At 40.8% G+C, this 21,341-nt stretch overlaps 1 protein-coding gene across 1 annotated transcript in view; it reads right to left on the reverse strand.

Moving 5' to 3' along the window:
- Positions 1-2,836: 2,836 nt before the first annotated feature.
- The window catches only part of snx7 (sorting nexin 7), a 67,266-nt gene continuing 48,761 nt past the window's right edge, over positions 2,837-21,341 (reverse strand). Inside the window, exon 9 of the mRNA XM_037079443.1 lies at positions 2,837-4,175. Within this exon, the coding sequence (XP_036935338.1) occupies positions 4,095-4,175 (81 nt within the window). The 3' untranslated portion in view covers positions 2,837-4,094. The remainder of the gene's footprint in view (positions 4,176-21,341) is intronic.

Genomic DNA, 21,341 nt, shown 5'->3' on the forward strand with positions numbered 1-21,341 from the left:
TCAGTGCAGTAACAGGTTAATGTGTAGCAAAAATCATAGTAATAAGTAATAACAATGCAACATTTCATATAAATAGCTTAGCAAAATAATTAACACACCATGATGCACTAGAAATATTGGTGCGATATGCAAATCTTTAGACTAGCTTTTCTAATAGTGCAGCAGTTATTCATTCAGTAAAGTAATTTATAGACACATATGGATAATATGCAGAAATGTTTGATGTTATAACTATTTTGTGAATGGAATGGAATATTGAATCAACACCAAGGTGTTAATTTTATGTCTGGCAGGTGTATGTGGGTTAGAGCCCAAATAAACTGCACTGTGTCTGTATTCATGGTAAAAACGGAACATGTCATGCAGTGCAACAGCATGGCTCATTGATGAGTTTTTAATTATTCATGGACAACAATGCAGCTCTATAGCACAAGGGAGAAGACATGAAAGGATCTGGATCCACACACGCAATTCTTGCTGGCCTTATCTTTCTAATTACAAGGACAAGTTTAAACTGTCATGAACCAATGAAAACCTGTTGTGCAAACATTTGAATAATCTTTCTCTCTACAGGGACCTCCATGCAGGGCACAACAGTTGTCAGTACATTTAAGATCAGTGTAGAGCTCTGCTGCGCATATACAAATACAAATACGTTTTGTCCTTCCCCTCTTTTCTCTCACTTGTATTCCCCTCTGCATTAGGAAAAAAGGCCTCATTTTCAAGGCACTGCTTTATTTAAAGAACCCTCTTGAATTTTTAATGTGATTTAGTGTGTAGGATAACCTACTTAGTGGTAGCATGTACAACTACAGTCCTCAGCATGCAAGGAGAGAGGATTATACAAAATGCGAATGTCATTTTTTCTTAATAGTAAAAGAAAAGCTGAAAAGGTGGTTTCCACTTGTTGATATTGTATAGTATGTTAACCATGCACCATTTGACAGCAATTGTGGCTCTTCTATGCGTATGGTTTTACTGGTATGGCTTACCATTTATGAAGACTGCGCTAATTAAAATCTATTTTTGATGAGACCTTCTTAGCATTCTTAGCAATCCAAAATTAATTGAACCAATTATTATTAATTATTTTATCATATTAATGATGCATTAAATAACTACATGTAATGTCAGGCCACTAGTTCTAAGCGCTATATTGTATTATACAGACTTGTTTAAGAAAATGATTTGCACCATGCGTAAGATAGTGTCTCAGGTCTTGAGTTCATTTTATTAATAAGAAACTGTTCCACAGCAGCTTTATATGGTGACATGTTAACTTTTTCTTCTGCCACTAAGTGGCCAAAAGCACAGCTACTTCAGCTGTGAGTAAAATACTGTGCATCAAACACAACAAAACAAGGAAACAAACACATCTCTCAAGCACTTTGAAATCTGGTAACTATTTCAGACATGTAGGCCTTACTTAAACCAAACTCACTCCTTTTCCAGGCATGATCCTCAGCTCAGCATTCAAATTATGGACAGTGTGATAAATAATTAGAAAAGGTATCAACACAAACTCCACTGCAGTCTGACAGTGGTTGTGGCAATGGTTCAAGCACAAACATTTGATTGAGGGGCCATCCACATGGAAATGCTTTTGTGTGTAAGCACACATTTTGCATCATTCTGGCCGATCGTTCACATGGATCCTGTAAATGCAGTGCCTGTAAACGCACCTTTTTGAAACCTGGTCACAGGGTGGAAAAATCCGAAAACACTGCCCTTGCGGTCTCGTGTGGACAGCGAATCCGCATCCTTTACGTATTGATGACGCCATCGCTCCACCCCTCGACCTCTAGCCTTCAACCTCTTAACCCCGCGCCATCTCATAACAACAATGGCAGACTACATATGTTATATCTTCACTGTGTGTTACTAGTATAACAATGATTTCTCGGACCACGACGTAACGTTGAGGATTTATTTATAGGGGCATAACTTCCAGCACATGGCTAGTCCATCAACAACAACAACAAGGCGCGCATTGCTCATAATACACCTGGTGCATGACCACTACGGGTCCTATTATAACCCAAAATACACAACAACATGCTTGTGTTCGTGCCGCAGAAGATATTGAGCTTATTAGGGTTACTAGGCCAAAATATTATGCTCATCTGCCACTAAAAATTATGGACGACCGACTAGCCATTTTCGTTTTCTTCTTGTTTTGTTTTGTTTCTCCTTCTCCTTCTAGTCTGCCTGTATATAGTGTGCAAGCAGGTTGCGCATGCTCCGTCTCTTCTTGTCTGTTTTTGGTGAATTTCAAACACCACCTATAGGCCTAGAATATGAACTACAGTGTGTTGAGTCATTTTTAATGGAATCCGTTGGATGCAAATATTTTTAAACGAAGCCAAGGAAGACGGGGGCGAAAAAAGGTTGTTCAGGTAACGTGGACATGGCTTGAGTTGATCTCTATGTGGAGCAACTGTTCTGCACCTCAGAATTGATAAACCCACAAGTTTGTGTGAGAAGCACAACTCCAGCTGTAATTGGTTTCAACAGCTTACAACTATTTAAAAGAAAAGCAAGATTTTTCCATTTAGCCTTGGTGCAATCATTACTTACTCTCCAAAACCATTTCTTGTTTCAAACGATATGTTGTCATAAAAGAGGAATAATGACTGACACAGTGTTTAACATAGCTGCTGACACTTTGTCACTGGGGAAGACAAAATATGCTTGTTCTGGATGAATTCAGACAATTGATATGTGTGAGTCTGCGAGTGTGAATACCTGGGAGAGACATTCCGCAATTTTGTTATTGTCATTACCTCTGCTGCCACTCGTGCCTTAACAGTCTACAAACAGATGCCAACACAGTCTATATTGTTAGATCGTCTTTTATTATGCCAACATTTCAATATCAATCTTATTCTGACTTTTTCTTTTACACTCAATAATAATAAAAGAAAACAAGCTTATAGAAGTATAAAAAGGTTACTTAAGCATTCTGTTATAAAGACACGGACAGATACGGCAGTATTCACCAGACATGTAAAAGTTCAGTCTCTATCAGCAAAAACTTACAAACATTCTTGAGAATTTCACAAAGCATTTAAGGCTTCTCTGCTCAAAGTTTAACCGCAGATCAATTGCGGTGTGTGTTATTCATACCATTCTGATCGTACATGTGAACTAGAAAAGAAAACTCTTCAGGAATCAGCTCAATGTGATGTTTTTTTTGCCATATATATATTTAGTTCAATGTTAAACTTTGATTTTTTGGTGTGCATAAACCTGGCAATGACTTGAGGAACATGACAAAGAACCCAAGGAGTCGTCCTGCCCTCAAAATTTTCCATATATGATCATGCGTATGTGGGACATCCCTACTGTGGATCAGTTCCGTGGTGTCTGGCACCAGGACCTTGGCAGCAGACCCTTTGAGTCCTGTGGGATGTGAGATGGGGCCTGAAAGGATCAGAATTGCTCTGGTACCAATAAGTAATTTTAAAGTTGTGGCTGATTCATGTACTTCCCACATTGTTATGCTACAAAACTGCAGGAAAATCGGCAAAGTAAGTAAGAACTGTCAACCTCAATGTGTAAAAATCTGGTGAGTGGACCTTGAGTAAGACTGTTCATTACTACTGCTACTCTGACCAACATTTAAAATAGCATGTTCACATTAATAAAGTTCTTAGAAGCATGTCACATGGAGTTCCATGTAATTTAGTCAATATATGGTAAAGAAAAGGTGGTTTAAACAGAGAATAGTTACTGTATCTATATACAATAATGTTATATATAACAACAGATTAGGCCTACAAGAGCCAGAAGTCCTCTTTTCACTTGTGGCATAGCACACAGTGTTATGTAAACACTGGTATGTAGATTTTTGGATTACAGTGTTGGTTTTAGTGATGCACAATCATCACTGGAATGCTAAGACTGAGACTAACTTCTTTGGCCAGACGAAAAGAAAAAGAGACAGAGAGACAGACAGAGTGTGTTTTAGTCGTACAAAAGTTGTTTGTTTGCATAGGTTGACTATGATTCAAAGTCCATATGTTGAGATATGTTGGACAGACCTCAGACGATGGTGTGGTTTATGCTGTTGCAACAAAGGAGGCGATATCCACCTAAGAGGTGTCTTCCACATCTCTCTGCTCACTGGGGTCCACTCTCTGAGACAGGAGGAATGACTCCCACACAGCTAGACACTGAAAGAGAAGGCACACCAAGGTAATCATTTTATTATAACATTGGTTTTAGTTTTCCTTTAGTGTTTAAGTCCTCTATATGCTTCAGATCAAGTGCCTTTTGGTCTAAAAATCACCACGACCACATGGCAAGTAACCGTGGCCTTTTCCCTAAACATACAGCCTATATGCAACCAGTTTGATTTGTGGCATTCTGAGGCCTTTACACTCATCAAGGAGAAAAAGCCTTTGAAACCAAAGCATCAATTTCAACAGATGCCAAAAAAAGAGTGTCCTAAGCTGCACTTCTTCTGCTGGCTTTTAAATTCTGAAGAGGCTGGGAGTGAAACGTCCTTCTTCTTAATTCATAAATATATAATTTCAATAACTAACTCTCATAAATATATAATTTCAATAACTAATTATCAGTGCTGTATCATAGACAAATGGACACGTTTCAGTTTCTGAAAGACATTTCACCTCTCATCCAAGAACTTCCAACTATCTGGAGGCCTTCAGATGGGTTGTTAGGACTAGGTGCGCCCAGATGTGAATGGTTGTTAAGCTGTCTGGTAAGGGAACTCAGTATTTCATTGTAGGTGGATGATAAGTAATATCACATATGCCACATCCTCTGTTCAAAGTTCCACTTTGACATAGGGATTCCTTTACTCCTGTCTGGCCAAGATGTTCACATTGTTGTCGTCAAAGGAATCATTCTTCTACTTTACATGTAAGTGGACAGCAGAGTGTTGACCTGAGGAGCTGGCCCTCCTGTCACTCGTTTATGTAGAGTTCGCTTTGTTGCCTCAATCAGTGCGTTTACATAACACTTGAGAAAACAAATTACTGGGTTAGTCCGACTATGATCGGATCTTTAAAATGCATGTATACACCTTAGTCTGACTAAAATCTGACCAGATCAGATTTCTCATAGTTGAATTACAGCACCAAGATTATTTGATAGTCGCATTACTCCTGCATGTATATGTTCCGTCTCACTCTTTGTACGCCATCTTTCTTGAATGCCGAGGCAGCTGGCGACATAAAGAGGTCAGCTGGAGGTGTTTCTGTTACCACTAGTTGAAATGGGTACAGCGCCTCCTAGTGTACCGGGGTATGACATGCTCCGGCCCAATAATCTGATTTTCTCACCGGCATGTATACTTGGATAATTGCCGTTGTCTGATTGAGTAGCATAGTCGACATGCTGCCTACTCCACAGTAGCGTGTACACTCCTTGTGTGAGATGCTGCAAGTGGGTGGCGTTACATAAAAACAAAAAATGATGGAACAGAGTGCATAGAAAAACAAAGCGCACACAGTATTCCGCCCCTCCCACACACCGGGCTGATTTGCTAGCACACCGCCAATCAGAGAATCCAATGCCTGAGACAGCCGACAGCCAACCTTCTCAGACTTTGCATGTTAAATCAGAGCATACAACGTCTGCGTGGCTCCCAAAGCTTCCAACACAGCTGAACACACCAAAAATATTTGTTCCCAACCTCATCAAAGTCTCCCTAAACGCTTCAGACATCCAACGCTTGGGCCAGTGTGTTCCTTCCTTGACTGTCTCCTGTCTCCCAGGCTGCCGGATAACTTGAAGCATGCCATGTGAGTGCCTGCATGCTATTATGAAGAGGAGAAAATAGTAGTGTGTGTGTGTATATCCAATAATCATGTCTTCACAGCGTACTTTAATGACGTCTATATAACATCCAAAATAAAATGTCTATCCAACATTCAGAAAAGACATAATAAAAAATTTCATTCTGGCTCCTCTGAGGACATCTTCTGGATGTACAGAGAACATGTCTTTTTGACTTATTTTGGACCAGGCCACCCCCTCAGGATTTACTGCTGAGTACACAGCTCTTGTCAGCATGAATTGTAGCCAGTCCCTCGAAGCTGACGGCAATTTCCGGGATTGATGAATCTAGCCATGTCTATGCCAGAATTAATGCGCAACAGTTCCTCCTCTCAGTTCTCATTTACCGGATAAGTCCAGTTACAGATGATCTATTTTGTTCTCCAGAGAACAATGCTGCTGATAATGTGTCTGACTAGTGCACCTTCCTTGTGTATCTCAGAGAGTCCATACATACATGGGATGGCTTCCACAGGGTACAGGCGATAAAATAATGGACTGTCAATGGCTTTCTCCTTTCCCAGCTTTTGCAGATATTCTATAACCTTAGTTTTGTAGCTACTGGTAGATCTTGCCTCAGTGTCTCATAGGTATTGGTACCTGACAACATTTTAGGGCGAGAGGGCGCTGAGGGCCAGGGCCAACTAACACCTTTTGACTTTCTCAAAGGCATGCTGACATGATGGCTGGGGCTGAATCATGGAGCGGTTCACCTTGGAGCGGGTTCTTCGCATGCTGGCATTGGGGCATGGTTATTGTCTGGGGAATGAGGAAACTGGCTGAACTGAAACAAGTTTTAAACAGGATAAAATATCTAAAATCTTAAATAATATGGCCAGGTCAAGTATTTCATCCTCCTATAATACTCATGTAAAGGGTGTAGTTAACCTCATACACAAATAAATACCATTTCCAACTATCCAAGATCCATTAGGAAGGTATGTTATTGTTCAGGGTAATATTTTGTCACAAAAACTAAATCTTATAAATATCTATGGCCCTGATGAGGATAACCCATCATTTAGAAAAGAATAGAATAGGAAGTTTATTGTCATTGTACATTGTACAACAACATTGAGAAGCAACTCCTTCTTAGTGCAAATTATAGATAAAACATAAAAAAACATAAGAATACTTGGATAAAATAAATAAAAGATGTAAATACCAAGCACACAACTCACATGTACCATGTCATACTCATAGTCATGAAATTATTACAGTCATGAGATATCGCACAGTCATGAGATTATTGCACAGTCAGACATATATTCTTATATGCCTTGATTGTATTCAGTGACACTAAAAACTGTTTGGCATTTTATTGTCCTGTATCTTCTGCCAGAGGACAGCAGTTCAAAGAGTTTATGTCTGGGATGTGATGGATCCCTGATGATGTTTTGAGCTTTTTTAAGCCACCTTGGACTGTACAGTTCATCTAGAGAGGGGTGAGAGCAGTCAGTGATCTTCTTGGCAGTGTTTATGACCCTGGTGGGAGCCTACTCTCACCCTCTGAGAGCGATTTGTCAGGAAGTCCAGGATCCAGTGGCAGATGGAGGAAGACAGTCCCAGTGCCGTCAGTTTGGGCACCAGTCTGTGTGGGAGGATGGTATTGAACACAGAGCTGAAATCAACAAAGAGCCTTGCATACCTCACCTGATGCTCTAGGTGGCTCAGAGATGGGTGGAGGGCTGTTGCAATAGCATCCTCTGTAGATCTGTTAGCCCTGTACGCAAACTGGTGAGAGTCCAATGTAGGTGGCAGACTTGAGATTTCAAAGCACTTCGTAATGATCAGTGTAAGTGCCACTGGATGGTAATCATTCAAGCTGCTGACTGCTGTTTTTTTCAGCAGTGGAACAATAACAGAGGCCTTCAGACAGGGTGGGACGGTGTACTGGGACAAGGATTGGTTGATTATCCTGGTAAAGACAACAGCCAGCTGGTCTGCACAGTTCTTCAGTACAATTCCAGGTATGCCATCTGGTCCTGCAGCTTTCCTCGGGTTCACCCCCTTTAGTGTGCACCACACCTCATGATCCTCCAACATGAGGATGTTGTCACAGGTTGAGGGGTGTGATGTGGCTGCATGCGGTTGCTCTGCCTTGAAGCGAGCAAAGAAGATGTTCAGTTCCTCCGCCAGTGAGGTATCTCCGTCAGCCACTGTGTGGTTTTTGGATTTGTAGCCGGTGTGTGCTGCACCCCTTGCCACACCTGCCTTGTGTTGTTGCTGCTGAGATGTTCCTCTATCCTCCTCTGGTATGCAGTCTTGGCCTCTCTGATGCCTCTCCTCAGGCTGGCTCTGGCAGTACTGTACTGTGCCCCATCACCACACCTCTCTCCTTCAGCAGGGTCCTGACCTCTCCAGTCATCCAGGGCTTTTGATTCGGATAGACCCAGATGTGCCTCTTGGTGGTAACAATATCTATACAGAACTCGATAGAACTCAGCACGGATGAAGTGAAGTCCTCCAGGTACTGCTGTTCAAAGATGCCCCAGTTTGTTCTCTCAAAGCAATCCTGGAGCTGTTGAGAGGGCTCCTCAGGCCAGATTGGTCAGGTGGTCGGACTGGCCCAGGTGTGGTAGTGGCTTAGCCCTGTAGCTACTCTTGATATCAGAGTAGGCCTTGTCCAGAGTGTTTTCTCCCCTAGTTGCACACTTAATGTGCTAGTGGAATTTAGGGAGCACAGTTTTCAAGTCTGTATGATTAAAGTCCCCAGCAATGATGTGCACCGCCTCAGGATACGTGCTTTGTTGACTGCTAATGGAATCATGTAACAGTCTGAGAGCCACGCTAGCATTAGCCTCTGGTGGTATGTTAACAGCAGTTAGCACGACAATATAGGTAGATGGGCCTGCATTTCACAGTAACGTACTCCAGGTCTGAAGAGCATTGACTGGTCACAGTCTTAGTGTTGGTACACTTGCTGTTGTTGACGTAGATGCATAGCCCCCCTCCTCTGCTCTGCCTACTAGCTCTATAGCCATGTCCGGGATGAGTGGGTGAAGCCACGTCTCCGTGTCCCCAACAATCTTATTTGTCGCAATCTGCAGCTTCAACTCGTCCAGCTTGTTGGCGAGGGATCTTGCATTTGATAGGAAAATGCTGGGAAGTAGTGGTCTGAATGGCAGCTTGCAAAGCCTAGCTAATGTGCCAGCTCTGCCGCCCTGTTTTTGCTTCCTGTCCCTGCGCCGCCTCCTTCCACTGGGGAGTGTAATCCACGGAAAGCCCGGCGTCCTGGCTATGTCCGTCGGTATCTCGTGTGAGTGAAGAAACTCAGGTGTGACATCTTGCTCATTCCGTAATCCCAACTTTAGAAATCTGGGTCAGCTGTAGATGTTATTTGTCTGGATTAATGTGAACAAACACACACACCGTACTAGCACAAACATAAAAAACGTGCACGAAAAGAGAGAGCTCTGAACCGCTGCGTCTGTGCGCGCCGCCATCTTGCTTGCATCAATTTGTGTAAAGATTATTTTTAACTGTGTGTGCCTTGGAGGGACTGAACATTATAGGGGGGATTTTAATTGTGCCCTCGACCTAGTGTTGGATCGATCTACCCAAGTGGATACAACTCATGTACAAACTAAGAAACACTGATAAATTGTATGCAGGATCTAAGATTGATTTAAGTTTGGAGACTGCAGAACCCAAGCAAAAGACAGTATTCTTGTTACCCTAGCTCATAGCTCGCATTGATTACTTTTTTCATTTCTGTGGAACTACAGTCTAATGTAAAACATGCTGGTACAGTAGTATAGTAATTATTGATCATGCAACAGTATCTATGGAGATCCATTTGGGTAGGTGGAAGCATTGCTCAAAATGCTAGCAGCAGGTGGGAGGCATTAAAAATTCTATATAAGAGGAGAAATTATAAGTTACTCAAGTTCAGAAACCAAACAAGATAACCAAGATTACAAGCATTGGAAAATAACATTAAAGAAGCTGAGGCTGAAATGTATAATAACAATAACCCTGAAAAACTACACAATCTATCTGTCATGAGAGCCTATCATGATAAATTAACTAACTGACAAAGTGGATAAATCAGGCAAACTACTGGCCTGGAGTATAAAGAAAATGCAAGCTGAGAGAACAATACATAGTATCAAAGTCAATAACTTAACTATGGACCCATTCAAGATAAATTATAATTTCAGAGACTTTTATAAAGTGTTATATAAATCAGAATATAAAGGAGAAAGAACAGCTCAGAATACATTTCGCAACCAGTTGCGATTTCCAGCTATATCATATGGTGAAAAAATTACTCTAGATCCATTAACAAGGGGTCCATCCAGGTCCACTAACAACAAAAGACCTTTGTGAAGCTACAGGAGATATTAATAGTGGTAAAGCACCCAGACTAGACAGGTCATGAATAGAGTTTTAGAAAACATTTAAAAAACAACTTGTCAGATCACTTCTTAATATATATGACTTATCATTTATTGAAGGAACACTCCCAGACTCTTTAAGTTAGCTAGAATAACCCTAATACTAAATTCCAAGAAGCCCCAAACTGAACTCTCATCTTACAGACCAATTAGTTTAATGGGATGTGACACAAAAATACTTTGCAGAGCGCCTTCTAGAAGATTAGATAAATGTCTTCCTCAGCTGATTAATGATAATCACCAAGGTTTTGTAAAAAGCCAACATAGTTATCGTAATACATTCCTGATCAAAATTTTTTAGACCAGCTGAATAATTGCAAGAATTTGCATTTTGCACTGTTGGATCTTAAAAAGGTTCTAAGTAGAGTTTCAAAATGCAATTTATTGAAAACAACAATTAAACTGCAATAGTTTTACACCATAGCTAAAAAAAAAACAAAAAACAAAAAAAACATTAAAATAGAAACAAAAGTTTCAAAAAAGGACTCAGTAATGAGTAGCTCCACCATTCTTTTTGATCATTTCAAAAATTCGTTTCGGCATGCTTGATGTGAGTGTTTCCAGGAGGCTAGTGGGAACGTTGCTCCAAGTGGTGAAGATGGCTTCACGGAGGGCATCCACTGTCTGGAACTGATGTCCATTTTTGTAAACTCACCTTGCCTTCCATCCCCAAATGTTCTCAATTCAATTTAGATCAGGGGAACAAGCAGGATGGTCCAAAAGAGTGACGTTATTCCTCTGGAAGAAGTCCTTTGTCAGATGGACATTGTGAACTGCAGCATTGTCCTGTTGAAAAACCCAGTCGTTACCACACAGAGGAGGGCCCTCAGTCATGAGGGATGCCCTCTGCAACATCTCCACATAGCCAGACGCCGTTTGACGCAACTGCTCAACCTGAAGCCCCATTGTTCCATCGAAGGAAAAAGCACCCCAGATCATGATGGCGCCCCCTCCACTGTGCCACGTGGAAAACATCTCAAGTGGGATCTCTTTGTGATGCCAGTAACGTTGGAAGCCATCAGGACCATCAAGATTAAATTTGTTCTCATCAGAGAATAAAACTTACCTCCATCTTTCCATGTCCCATGTTTGGTGCTCCCTTGCAAAGTCCAAACTGGCAATTTTGTGGCTTTGAAGGAGACGAGGCCTTTGAATACCTTTTTTGTTCTTAAAGCCCTTCTCTCACAGATGCCGTCTGATGGTTATCGGGCTGCAGTCGGCACCAGTAACGGCTTTAATTTGGGACGAGGATCGTCCCGTGTCTTGAGGGACAGCCAATCAGATCCTCCAGCTCAGTGCTGGGGAATTTTTTTGGGGTCTACCACTTGACTTTTTTGTTCCATAACCCTCAGGATCTTTTAACAAATTCAAAATGACTGTCTTACTGCATCCAACCTTAGCAGCGATGACGCATTGCGAGAGGCCTTGCTTATGCAGCTCAACAATCCGACCACGTTCGAAGAGAGAAAGCTTTTTGGCTTTTGCCATCAGGAGGTCATGACAGTGTGAATGCCTGGCAGAAAATGACATTGAATAAACATTTTTGTGCAGATTTTGGCTTTTAAAGGCTGTGGTCTTAAACTTTTGATCAGCTGATGAACAGCCTATTTCAGTTTAATTGTTGTTTTCAATAAATTGCTTACTCATTTTTTTCTTTGTGTCACTCCCATTTCTTTCTTTCTTTCTTTTTTTTTGCATTTTGAAACTCTACTTAGAACCTTTTTAAGATCCAACAGTGCAAAATGTAAATTCTTGCAATGTTTTAACTGGTCTTAAGATTTTGATCAGGAGAGCATTAGAAGAGTCCTGAATATACTGTATGAGAGACATAATGCAAAAGGCATGGTATTATTATCAGTAGATGCTTGTCAAGCATTTGATAGGGTAGAATGGGGCAATCTTTTTGATGTACTTCGATTATTTTGGTTTAGCAAAACCTTTCTCAAATGGATTCAGCTGCTATACACAAACCAAACTGCTGAGATCCTAACTAATAAAACCATCTTGAAACCCTGTAGTTTACAGAGATGCAACCGACAGGGTTGCCCGTTGTCTCCACTGCTGTTCATGCTAGCAATTGAACCTCTAGTCATGGCTGTGAGAACGCATACAGGATTATCAGGCATTATCAGGGGGGGCCTTCAATTTCCTAATCTTAGATGGTATTATGTGGCTGCCCAACTGACCTCAGCATCATATTATTTCTATACAACAGCACCCCCAACCTGGGTAAGGATTGAGCAAGAGTCCATTCCAGAGCTACCATTGAATTCATATCTATACTCCTTGGATATCGAGTCATTGAACAAACGTACAAAAAATCCTTTTCTTAAAAATACAATTTCAGTTTGGTACACTGCACACAAACATGTAGGTGATATGCCAGTATTGTCTCAGTTATCTCCTGTTTTGGGAAATGAACAGTTTATGCTTGGTGAAACAGATGGAGGATTTAGGTCGTGGAATATAAAAGGTATCTAGAAAATTATGGACAGAGTTTTGCTCTGTTTTGATCAATTATGTCAGAGATATCAAACCCTTAAAAAAAACATTTCTTTACATTTTTACAGTTAAAAAGCTGTATGTCATCAAAATATGGCCACGTAATGTTTGTACCATTTTATCAAAACTTGAGGATATAAAACTAAAAAAAAACTTAGAAGGGAGGGGCCACATATCTAAATATTACAACATATTGGTTGCTGAATCAACACTGGAAAAACTAAATGCTTGAAAAGGGGACAAACAAGAGGATATTGATGAAACAGACTGAACTGATGCCTGTTTAAAGAGCAAAAATAGACAAGTACAAAATTTAAATAACTTCAATATAAGTGCTAATAAGTGCTTATACAAAACTCCTGTCAAACTTCATCTTATGTCTGCTAATATTCCTGATGTTTGTTATAAATGTTTAAATGAGAAAGGTACTTTGGTGCACTGTCTGTGGGAATATCCAGAACACTACCTTTTGGAAGAGCATGGATGCTCCCTCATTGAAAATGTGGATAAGGGACCTTTGGACTGTATCGGTCTGGAAAGACTAACTTACATTACTAAGAAAGGGAAGCCACAAGACTTTATACAGCCCTGGGAACCATATGAATGTCATAAAGGATGGAAATGTAAGCTTTACCAAAAAAAAATGTAAACAATGCAAGGCAATATCTGGTTTTATTTGTAATTTATTTGATATTGGTGCAAGTTGAGTGAGTGTGTGTGTGAATGAACACATCTGAAATTATATAGTACACATAAAAGTGTGAAATAACTCAAAACATGTTTTATATTTCAGATTCTTCAAAATAGCCACCGTTTGCTTCGACTACTGCTTTGCACACTCTTGGTATTCTCTCAGTGAACTTCATGAGGTAGTCACCTGAAATGGTTTTCAAACAGTCTTGAAGGAGTTCCCAGAGATGCTGAGCACTTGTTGGCCCTTTTGCCTTCACTCTGCAGTCCATCTCATCCCAAACCATCTCAATTGGGTTTAGGTCAGGTGACTGTGGAGGCCAGGTCACCTGGTGCAACACTTCATTACTGTCCTTCATGGTCAAATAGCCCTTACAAAGCCTGGAGGTGTGTTTGGGGTCACTGTTGAAAAATAAATGATGGTCCAACTAATGCAAACCGGATGGGATGGCGTGTCGCTGTGGTATTCATGCTGGTTCAGTGTACCTTTCATTTTGAATAAACAGTGTACAGTGTCACCAGCAAAGCAGCCCCTACACCATCACACCCCTTCCTCCATGCTTCACAGTGGGGACCATGCATGTAGAGACCATCTGTTCACCTTTTCTGCATTGCACAAAGACACGGCAGGCTGAACCAAAGATCTCAAATTTGGACTCCGCAGACCAGAGCATAGATTTCCACTGGTCTAAAGTTTATTCCTTGTGTTTCTCGGCCCAAACAAATCTCTTCTGCTTGTTGCTTTTCCTTAGTATTTTTTTGAGCACTTGATTGACCAAAAAGGCCTGATTCAAGGCAAAGGCTGGCTACTTTGAGGAATCTAAAATATGAAACATATTACATGAGTTATTTCATACTTTTTGTTTAATACATAATTATATATGTGTTCATTCATAGTTTTGATGCATTCAGTGAGAAACTACAATGTAAATAGCCATGAAAATTAAGAAAAAACATTAAATGAGGTGTGTCTAAACTTTAACTGGTTGTGTATGTGTCAGTGATGTAATGTTATAAGACAAGAAAATGATAACAAACACATTGTAAAAAAAAAGTGTTGCACTTTTAGCATTGTCGTCAGCACTATCAGATGTAAAAGTATTTCTTTCAGAGCTTTCCCAAATGTCTGTCCTAGCACTTACCTTACCTCCCTTTCTCTTTTGATCCGTCTCTCTGTTTTTTTCTCCAACTACCTTGCCATCTCATCAGTGAAGGCACATTATTGCATCATCAGAGACACTGAGAGAGTCCCATCGTGTGTGTGTGTGTGTGTGTGTGTGTGCGTGTGTGTGTGTGTGTGTATCACAGAGAACTTGACAAAGCGAATTGCACCTTTATAGCATAAAAGCAGTATCTAGATCGCAGGAGAGTCAGGAAGTCGTGCAACCAGAAAGTGAAAATGACAAGCTCACACTAACAGACTCACTCAAAAGCCAATCTGTGAACTTCAGTTCCACTCTGTCAGCATGCGTCAGTACAGCAGAGTCAGTTTTCCAAGGTAATAGCAGTTTGTTTTGAGGTGCAATAAGTCACAGCCTTGGCCTATCAACTCTCCATTTAACAGCCAATTTCTCTCCATAGCACCCACAGCACCTCTGTAGCACCGCGGTAGTGCAGGCTGGACGTTTTGTCATAGAAATTATTTTAGGAGGCAGACATGTCATTGGTCAAGCTGAACCACATCAGGGGCCAGAAAGCCCAATGAAAATCTAAGACAGGAGGAATGTAATGCTAATCCATGCCAATAAAATAAGTACACACTCTTCACATTTTATAAATGCATATACCTTTTACTTATTTGGTCAATTTGATGAAATTGGCATACAATGAAGGTTTTGTTTTTTTCATGTCAAGCAATCCCTGGACAACAACTAACAGTTTCACATCCACATTTCTGTCAACAGTAGATCATCCTGTGGCCAAATGCGTTGTGTATTTTGAGTTACTATGAGATCTGTAATGAGGATGACATCTGATCATAACTCATCACTTTGTTAACGTTAGTTTCTGCCGCTACCATGGAATGATGTGTTGATCAGCAAATCAACCTCAAACACAATGCGTGTAGTGGGTGAGGGTTTCAAGGGAGTCCTATGTGGAATCTGGGGCCACAGCTATGCTAGGCGATAGCAGCATCCATAGCAACCAAAACGTTTCAGTTTCACATTATTGTGGCGAGATCTGAAAAATCTTTGCAACAATGAGCAAGCGAGTGATTATGTAATTCACTGAGTGAATATTATGAAAATAAAATATGTATTTCTCATTAGAAATGTAATTAAAACACAGTTTTATGCAGACACTGACTCAAGATATTGATTTTTTTTTTCCACTAAAAATGAGAGAAATGTCTGCCATGTTTTTTGTTCTCACGGCCGGAATCTTGAAAGTCACGTGACTTGGACACAAAACAATAGGAAAAGAATAGGCAAAAACAATTTAACAGTCATACAATTCAAGGGCCATTATTGTAACAAAAAAATTGTGGTAGTCAGTAACAGTTACTTTTTCAGACCAAGCAGAGGGAAAAAAAATATGGAATCACTCAATTCCGAGGAAAAAATTATGGAATCACACTGTACATTTTCTTTCCCAAAACTAACACCTGCATCAGATTAGATCTGCTTGTTAGTCTGCAGTCAAAAAGGAGTGATCACACCTTGGAGAGCTGTTGCACCAGGTGGATTGACATGAATCATGGCTCCAACATGAGAGATGTCATTTGAAACAAAGGAGAGGATTATCAAACTCCTTAAAGAGGGTAAATCGTCATGCAATGTTGCAAAAGATTTTGGTTGTTAACAGTCAGCTGTGTCTAAAATCTGGACCAAGTACAAACAACATGTGAAGGTTGTTAAAGGTAAGCATACTGGTAGACCAAGGAAGACACTGGGAGGAGACCCCGAGGAAGACCCAGGACACGCTGGAGTGACTATGTCGCTCGGCTGGCCTGGGAACGCCTTGGGATCCTCCCGGAGGAGCTAGGGAAAGTGTCCGGGTTGAGAGAAGTCTGGGTGTCCCTGCTCAGGCAGCTGCCCCCGCGACCCGGCCTCGGATAAGCGGAAGAAAATGGATGGATGGATGGATGGATGGACGCAATTTTAAGATTGACCATATTTTTGTTTTTGGCTCAAACTCATTTTCAATGGGAGTGCATGGGGCAGCATCAAAATCGCTATCGTTAAAACAGTAAGAAGGCTCGACACAACAAACTTTGTTCATAGTATCACCACCACACATGAACACAACACAAGCATTGATAACTTTTTTTTGTGTACACAGAGTTTACTAAAAAGAACGTTTCTGAACAACTCACATTAGCAGTAGCCTCTTCCTCTAGCAGTAGTCATGGCAGCCCAGATGTATTCGGCAATTGACACGTCTGGGTAGAGTGGATGTAGTTCAGCTAAACTTTGTGTAGAGACTCTGGTAATACTACGAGCAAGGTTTCATGTTGTGTGAAGCATTCTTAGTGTTTTAAAAACTAGTGCATTGCCTGATCGGATTTTGGTTATCTCATTGGATCAATTGGATCTTGAAAATGGGTTGTTCAAAAGGGAAGGAAGGATTCTGAAATCAGATTAGATCATGGAAACCAATCCTAGTTTTAATCTGGATCAAACCTTCAGTTTGTGTTGTTCAAAACATTTCAGTACGATTACTGGCAAACTGAGCTAACAGGATATTGAGGGGGGAAAGAGGTTCTGACCTGAATTGGGTGCATAAATGTTAACCACCATTTCTCATTCTGAAGTGTTCCTAACAGTACCAGATAGGGCCCATCATCATCCGCTCTTATTGCAGATGGTGTGAAAGGAATTCTTTTAGCTATAAGTATACTAACACCTCTGGCAGCTCCTGAGCCTGGGGGTGAAAACATTTGGTGCACTCATCTTTGTTTCAGGGATTCCTGCTTTGCAAGATGTGTTTCTTGAATCATGGCAATATCACACTCAGAGATTGGAGATGAGATAGAACCTTATATCTTTTTACTGGGTTCTGAATCCCATTTACATTCCATGAAATTAACTTCTAAAGTGGGCATGATTTGTGGGATATTAAGTAATGGCAGATGTAGTCTACATGATGAAAAATTTGGAAAATAAAAGGTAATCACCAAACAGATCCTATCATATACTTTGTCTTTGTTACACTGTGAGAGAGAGGGAAAGGGGGAAGGGGTACATGAAAGACATACAATACAAACAAGCAAAAAAGTAAAACACCACCAATAGGCAAGCAAAAAACAAAAACTGACCTTAGGATGGGGTCTGCACCCATCTCCTATCCATGAAAGTCAGGCGTGGGCCTCTTATAGTGAACTAGAGCACCCAGACCACTTGAATTTTCTACATACTTAATTTGAAAAACAATCAAACAAATAACAGTAACTGTGTAGTCTTTCACACTTTGTTTTTAACTTAAGGTTTCTCTTCAATCATTGGGCTGAGAACCCCCCCCCAAAATGGGGAGAAAATATAAAACCAAAAAAAAAAGAGAGAGAAGAAAAAAAAAAAAAAAAACCCACACACACGCCTAATCCCCACTGTACTTAAGTATATATGTCTCCATATTCTCGATAATGCTTGAGTATGTTGCTCGTTGCTGTTGCACCCTTGGGGGGAGCTCCTGACGGACAAAAAAATGGGTGCCTTCCCAGGAGAGAGAGGGCTTCTTCCCGCGGCCTGGAGGATATTTTGACAGTTGGACCACCGGAGAAGGCGGATGAAGATGGCCCTCGGCGGCTGGTTGAGGTCTGGACGTGGACGGGGTGCGCGGTGCGCACGGTCAACCGCTGGTGGTTTCGTGCCTTTCTTGGGATCCAGGATATAGTGGAGAATTTTGCCAATTTTGCCAAGATCTCCCATGCCGCCAGCTTCGGCACCCTCCTTGACATTTACTAGACGTATGTTGTTTCTCTTACGCCTACTTATCAAATCGTCCTCCTGATTGTGGAGGGTTTCAATTTCTTTTTGGAGTTTTTTCACTCTCAGACTAACTATTATTTTCGTCCTCCAGCGTGCTGATGCACTTTTCCGCGTTGGATACTCTGTTGACAGTTGCTTTATTTTCTTTCGTCAGTGACTGGATGGACTTTTGCATGGTTTAAAACTTATTTTCAAGCTGCTCAAACCTTTGTGCTAGGTCTAACTTGATCGCCAGTGTTTTGCGGAGTAGTAGTTTCGCCCAGGCAGGTGTATCATTTTCAGCGTCCAACAGGTGCGCCATCTCCTCCGCCATGGTGGCAAACGCCTTCTCTCACTCTCTCTGTTGTTTAATCGTTCCTCTAGTAACTCTGTTAGACATCCGCCCACTATTACCTGTATTTCTTAGTCGGTCCTGGACTTCCAATTAATTTATCAATTGTCTTTAAATACACATTGTTTGGTCTGTTGTCTCGCAGCTCACCTAAGCAGGCGCCATGTTCATCATGCCGATCACGTGATCACATAAAACAAATATTAAAATTATCTTGTCCCTGTGAAACAAATTTCAATAACAAACAAAAATAATATATAAAAAATGTTCTGTCATTTATCACTGTATATTCATTTCAGTTGCATCCCTTACTACACGTCCAGTCAGTCCCTAATTCTGACAGAATGCCAGAGGTTGATCTGGTTCTTCGACAGGCTCAGGTGCATCAATTAACTCATCACAGAGAGGGACATTGTGCCTGGTAGCGATGTTGTGCAGGACAATAAACGCAAGTTTTATGTTGCATGCTCCCTGTGGTTCCACTCGCAAGTAGTTAAGGCATGCAAAGCGTCTCTCCAGAACTCCATTTAAATGCTCAATTGCACATCTTGTTTTGCAATGAGCAGTGTTGACACGTGCCTGCGCAGGTGTGGTTGCTGCTAGAAAAGCAGTCATCAGCCATGGTAGGAGTGGATAGGCACTGTCTCCTAATATTATGCCATCAGGTCGGTTGGTTTAGAGCACTGGTAATCCAGATTTGGTAATCTTGAAAACCGTGTATCTGGATCAGGGTGATCCAATCCAATGTTGCTTTGAAAAACCGGCATAAAAGTAAGACAGATTACCTGATCTTGAATAGCAAAAAAATGGGATTTCCAAATATGGATCATTTTGATCCAGATTAAATGTTTTGAACAACTGGCCCCATTAGATTATCAAGTATATATTTTTTATCATACCCCACACAACTGAAAATAGATACTGGAGTATAAAACTGTAAACTCAATAAAAGGATCTGTGGCCTTTCACACATAAAGCTTCTGAGTATATTAAGAAACACTAGCCATTATCCAGATGGAATTAATTCTGTGTGGGTAAACAAGTGTTCCCAAAAACAGCAGTTATTTGGAGCCATAATTAACATTCCGGGACAGGGGTTGGAAAAGCATACACAAATGAGGTCTGTTGGGATTGAATTAATTGAGGATGCAATATTAAAATCCTCCTTCTAACCACACAGTAACAAATCCTGTCCCAATAGTCATTGAAGTGCATTTAATGATTTCATCTGGAATAACCCTGCTTTGAAAATGTATGAAATATTCTAAGCACTGACTTTATGCTTCATCAGAAAAATGTGCTGCAACAAGCACTTTGCTTAGCAGGCATGTTCTTTTTTTACACACATTCATACCAGACATGCCTACCAGAACCACCAGGCCCATGGGACTAAATTAGAGAGGTTAGGGGTTACAAGTCTACCTTTCCTTTCTTATGGCTTGAACATGTTGAACATTCAACAGTCTCATATAAAAATGTACCCTGGCTACGTTGGTCCAAAGTGCAAAAATGTAGAGGGGTTACAATAATGGCCCTTGAATTGTATGACTGTTTTTTTGCCTATTCTTTTCCTTTTGTTGTGCTTCCAAGTCACAAGATTTTCAAGATTCCTGATGTGACAAAGACATTTCTCTCATTTTTAGTGGAAAAAAAAATCAATATTTTGAGTCAGTTTCTGCATAAAAAAGCATTTTAATTACATTTTTAATGAGAAATATACATTTTATTTTCATAATATTCACTCAGTGAATGTACATATTCACTCGCTTGTTCATTGTTGCGAAGATTTTTCAGATCGCACCAGAATAATGTGAAACTGAAACATTTTGGTAGCTATGGATGCTGCTATCGCCTAGCATAGCTGTGGCCCCAGATTCCACATAGGACTCCCTTGAAACCCTCACCCACTACACGCATTGTGTTTGAGGTTGATTTGCTGATCAACACATTATTCCGTGGTAGCGGCAGAAACTAACGTTAACGAAGTGATGAGTTACGATCAGATGTTTTTCCGCTGTGTCTAATTTTCAAATCTACTGGATCCTATGTGCATTTACCTTTGCGATCTCATTGATGGGTTTTGATGCGTCATGCCCCGAAGAAGAAGAAGAAGAAGAAAACAAGCAGGAAAAGGAAGTGTGCAAAAATAACTTGACCAAGCCGAATAAAATGAATCAGCTTGACCCCGAAGATGCCATATTCTTGGTGGATGTGTTCCTGGGTGAGTGCAAGGTAAATAACATCTCTCTATAAAAGCAGCGAATCTCTCTGTCTGTCTGTCGGTGTTTGCCTCAAATATCTCTGCGGCTCAGGATCAGACTGACCTGAGAGTTTCCACATGGCTGCTGCTTGGTTCAAGGGTGTGCAACATCGCATTTGTTTGGACTACAATGATACTGTTAATAAATTATTTCAGAAATGAAATTCAAATTCCGCTAGCATTGCTAACCATAGCCACCATAGTTACGTGTGCACCAGAGCCAATCACTGCAGAGCTCAAGCCCACGACAGACCTTAAGAAACAAGTGACTTTATACCTGCAGCAGCACAAGCTGGACCAGGATTTTGCCTGCAGTTCTGTCCCGGTCTGTGCATCTAAACTGACTGTTGTGGATTAATGAGACTAAACGAGTCTGGACCAAGTCTGTTCCGGTCTGAGGAGATCCGGATACGTGTGGACAACAA

Source organism: Acanthopagrus latus, chromosome 19 (assembly GCF_904848185.1).
Source record: "Acanthopagrus latus isolate v.2019 chromosome 19, fAcaLat1.1, whole genome shotgun sequence".
In the NCBI taxonomy this organism is placed as follows: Eukaryota; Metazoa; Chordata; class Actinopteri; order Spariformes; family Sparidae; genus Acanthopagrus; species Acanthopagrus latus.